This window comes from Myotis brandtii, unplaced genomic scaffold (assembly GCF_000412655.1).
Source record: "Myotis brandtii unplaced genomic scaffold, ASM41265v1 scaffold1750, whole genome shotgun sequence".
Classification (NCBI taxonomy): domain Eukaryota; kingdom Metazoa; phylum Chordata; class Mammalia; order Chiroptera; family Vespertilionidae; genus Myotis; species Myotis brandtii.
In genome coordinates this window covers 240,937-245,703 of record NW_005356477.1, presented here as the reverse complement: position 1 = coordinate 245,703, position 4,767 = coordinate 240,937, and the positions used below count along the sequence as shown (strand labels likewise).

The 4,767-nt window shown below is 51.1% G+C and overlaps 1 protein-coding gene across 1 annotated transcript in view; it reads left to right on the top strand.

Annotated features, from left to right (window-relative positions):
• Nucleotides 1-286, top strand: part of PPP1R18 (protein phosphatase 1, regulatory subunit 18) — a 25,488-nt gene extending 25,202 nt beyond the window's left edge. The window contains exon 5 of the mRNA XM_014537270.1: nt 274-286. Within this exon, the coding sequence (XP_014392756.1) occupies nt 274-286 (13 nt within the window). The remainder of the gene's footprint in view (nt 1-273) is intronic.
• Nucleotides 287-4,767: the final 4,481 nt, after the last annotated feature.

Here is a 4,767-nt window from a genome sequence, read left to right as displayed (position 1 = left end):
GTGAGTGGACCGCCGCTGCCGCGAGGGCGCCGCCTGGCGTCCAGAGCGGACACTGCGGTCCTGGAGGAAAACGTTGGCGCTGGAAGGGCTCGCCAGGTCCTTTAACAGATGGGGAAGCTGAGGTCCTGGAGAGCAAAGTGTGCATCGGGTCTCCGGGTCTCCGGAGCGTAGAACCAGGGCTTTCCCCGGGCTCCCCGTGTGGGTTAGAGCTCCGGGTTTGGGTCAGTCGGGCCTGAGTGTGAATTTTATCTTCTCTTACGGTTGTGGCCTCAGGGAAATAACCTGACGGTTGTCCTCAATTTATTATTATTATTTTTTTAATTTTAAATATATTTTATTTATTTCAGAGAGGAAGGGAGAGGGAGAGAGAGATAGAAACATCGATGACGAGAGAGAATCATTGATCAGCTGCCTCCTGCAGGCCCCCTACTGGGGATCGAGCCCATAACCCAGGCATGTGCCCTTGGCCAGAATCAAACCTGGGACCCTTCAGTCCGCAGGCTGATGCTCTATCCACTGAGCCAAGCTGGCCAGGGCAAATTGTTATTATTATTTCTTTTATTTTAGAGAGAATAGAAGGGAAAGAGAATGAAAGAGTGATGTGAGAGAGACACATCGAGTGGTTGCTTCCTACACGTACCCTGACTGCAACCGGGGATTGAGCCTGCAACACAGGTACATATCCTTGACCGGAATTGAACCCAGGACCCTTTAATTTGCAGGCCAACGCACTAAAACAACTGAGCAGCCTGGCTGGTTTGGCTCAGTGGATAGAGCGTCGGCCTGTGGACCAAAGGGTCCCAGGTTCGATTCTGGTCAAGGGCACATGCCTGGGTTGCAGGCTCGGTCCAACGTGCAGGAGGAAGCCAATCAATGATTCCCTCTCATCATTGATGTTTCTATCTCTCCCTCTCCCTTCCTCTCTGAAATCAATATAAATAAATAAATAAATAAAACCACTGAGCACACTGGCCAGAGTTCAATTTATTACTGAAAAGGAGTTTAAAAAAATTGCCTCCTGGAGTCACTGAGAGGGTTAAATAATTTTAATGAAGCACCTAGAATAGTGGTTCTCAACCTTCTGGCCCTTTAAATACAGTTCCTCATGTTGTGACCCAACCATAAAATTATTTTCGTTGCTACTTCATAACTGTAATGTTGCTACTGTTATGAATTGTCATGTAAATATCTGATATGCAGGATGGTCTTAGGCGGCCCCTGTGAAAGGGTCGTTCGACCGCCAAAGGGGTCGCGACCCACAGGTTGAGAACCGCTGACCTAGAACCATGGCTGGGCATCACATCACTTCACCTCACCTGGGGTTGTTGTGAGGCTGTTATAAGAATGCCTGGCACAGAGTCTGAGGGAATGAGTGTGGCTGCTGCTGTCCTGGTAGGAGCAAGCACTCAAGTTGTGGACAATGTTAGACACTTCCCCATGCTCCTGGCCCTGGGGGGGGGGGGGGGGGGGGGGAGAGCCGGAGGCAGAGGCTTGCACTCATTCCCCCGTTATTGCCTCCTCTCCCACAGATGAGTCCTGCCGGAGGTGACCCTCTTCCAACACAGGGACCTACCTTCCTCCTTCCCGAAATGAAGATCCTGGGTCCCGGAAGGTTCAGAACAGACGCCCCTGAAAGTTTCAGCTGCTTACTCTGTTTGTTCCGGGACAAGACCTGGGACGCGTCTGCCTATATCGCCGCCATCTTGCTGTCCCCGCCCTGTCTCTGAGGACAGAGCCCAAATGCCACCTCGCCCCCAGTCCCCAGAGTGAGTGCCAGCTGTGCTCACGCTCCCTGGGCGGCCCAGTCCCAGGCGGAGGCCGAGCTCACGGGATGGGGTGGGGGGAGGACCCCTCCATCTGTGGGCACAGCACACCTCCCGGCAGCCTTCCTTGGGAGGCCGGCCCAGTCCTTTCATAGGCACCTCTTTCTCCTGTTCCTTAGGCACTGCCCTTCGTTTACAGCTCCTGCTTCCTCTCTCTTTTTAAAAATATTTTTTTATTGATTTCAGAGAGGGAGAGGGAGAGAGATAAAAACATCAATGATGAGAGAGAACCATCAATCGGCTGCCTCCTGCACGCCCTGACTAGGGATCAAGCCGGCAACCGGGGCCTGTGCCCTGACTGGGAATCGAACCGTGACCTCCTGGTTCACAGGCTGATGCTCAACCACTGAGCCCCACAGGCTGGGCTCCTGCCTCCTCTCTTGACCATAATCTGGTTTACAAACACCCCCAGCTCCCCTCCCAAGGACCCAGGTTTACAAGCCACGCCTGTTTCCCATGTCCATGTGGACCCTCTTCCCTGTCCCCAAGTCACCTCATTGGGATGACCTGGGGGTGGCTTCCTCCACTTTTGCTCAGTATTACTCTGCCTCGGTTTTCCCCAAGAGGGAAGGCTGGGAATCTTAGCTCTGTACCCCCATCTGGTTATTTAATTCTGTTCCTCCTCATGGTTCACAAATGAATTGAATTGCAAGGGTTTGGTGTGACTAACGAAGCACCTCAATTCTCCCCTACTTCTCCTTCCTTATCAATTGCCTGTTTTTAAAAAGACAATTTTTCATAATAAAGTGGAGCTCTTTCCAACTCTCCTGTTGCTTCTCCTTCTTTAGAAAAAAAAGTGTACGTCGAGGCTGCTCTGGTTCTTCCAAGCCTCTGCCATCTTCCTATTGGCCAAGAAGGGGAAGTGGCCGTGGCTGTGGGTGGGGGTGGGAGGAGCTCAGCACTGCGGTAGGAAGCTTTGGGAGAGCCCCCAGTGGCTTCTCGAAGGGCTGGTTTGAGGAAGGGCAGTGGAAGTATCCACCAGACATGGCCAGTGCAATGAGGGCAGACTAGGCTGGTTAGGTTCAACCCCACGCCTGGCACCTCGTAGACAAAAAAGTTATTTCTAGAATGAATGATTCAATGAGTAAATCAGCAGATGAAAAGAGCGAAGGAACTGGAAGCAGAGGATGCTCTGAATTGGAGGGGCCAGTATTCAGAGGCCGACGGCAACGCAAGCAGCAGGCAGTGTGCCAGTGGCTAACCCGAGTCCTTCACCCCAAGACTCGGCACCAATAACAAATCTGAAAAACACAGCACATCAACAGTGCAGGGTCCTAAAAGGGTCTCCTCTGATGGAAACAGGTGTTCTCAAAGGTTTAAGATCCACGCTGCCCTGGCCAGGGGCTCGGTTAGCTGGAGCATCATCCCGTGCACAAAAAGGTTGTGGGTTCAGTCCCTGGTGAGGGTATGTATGGGAGGCAATTGATAGATGTTTCTCTCTCATTCGGTGTTTCTCTCCCCCTTCTTTCCTCTCTCTCTAAAATCAATAAAAACATGCCCACAGGCGAGGATTAAAAAAATCCACGGCTATTTCATGGCTTTGTTGCCCAAGTATCTAGCTGGGAGATTTTCCCATTTCGAAGAATTCTGTCTTCCACAAACGTGGGAGGTCTGCACTTTCCTTACCAGGTCAGTGTTTAGTTCTCCGGGGTAGGAAGACATGCTTGGATAGGTACGGTCCTGTCCATAGAGGATGCCCAGTCGGAGGGACCCCACTAAGAACAGGATGTACTAGACAAATTGATCTAAACATATGCCAACAGCCTCTAATTTACTAGCAGGGGGACCAGTTCAGAGAGGCTGTGGGTATGGAGGGTAACAGAATCCTTAAGGTAGTAGCTCATTAGGTAAAGACCCTCATCTGTTTTGACCCAAGAAAGTAGAGGCAGGAGGCCGAGAGATGCCAGGGGTGCCCACAGTCCATCTCAGAAACCAAAAGCAGTGCGTCCAAGAAGTCAATGATACGGAATTACCAGTGGCTGTTAATTGGAATAACCATGTTTTGTTTCTTGACAGTAGTGTCTGATAAGTCCCATTAATCATGAAGTATGAAGCAGGGTCAAACAGGTCCGACAGCAGAGTCAATTAACAAGGTCTGCTCACTTGTAAATACGCAGCCACCAGTGCACTTCGCAAGCTGTTAGCAAACATGCAGAGCACAGCTCGGGCATGCCTTATTCAGAGATCTTTTATTTTTACTGATTTCAGAGAGGAAGGGAGAGGGAGAGAGAGAGAGAAACATCGGTGATGAGAGAATCATTGATCGGCTGCTTCCTGCAGGCCCCCTACTGGAGATCAAGCCCGAAACTGGGAATCCTGACCTCCCGGTTCATAGGCTGACACTCAACCACGGAGCCATAGCCGCCAGACTAGTTCGGAGAGCCTTTAAAAGTGCTTTCTGAGATAGCATCAAGAAAAGCAAAGCACCTGTTCTCCCCCCAGGTCCCAACTTCCTTCCTGCCTGGAGGTCCTCGCTCAGGCCTAACCTGTGTTCACTGCTGCTGCAGACAGGGCTCCGAGCAAGCTCACTCCTCATCAGTATGGGCTAATTTGAAATGGAATCCCAAAATACACCTTGCTTTTTTTTTGGGGGGGGGGAGGGCTCCATAGAACTTACATGCTTTATTTATTATGTATTTTTTCTTCCCCCTCCCCCTTAAATGTAATTCGGTAAGGGATTTTTGTCTGATTTGTTCTTTGCTATATCCCTAGCGACTAAAATTGTGTCTAGCACCTTAGGCGCCCGCGTTTGTTGAATGAATGGGTGAGTGAAGCATCCGCGGGCTGACCACCTGGGGGCGACAGAGATTCTGCGGGGCGGAAAAGAAAATGTACGGTTCCGCGAGACTTGGACTCTATCGGCCACCGTCGTACTCAGACCGGAAAAGCGCCGCCGGAAGCTCCGGGGTCCGAGAGGGCGGCTTTGGGCTGTTGGAAACTGAAC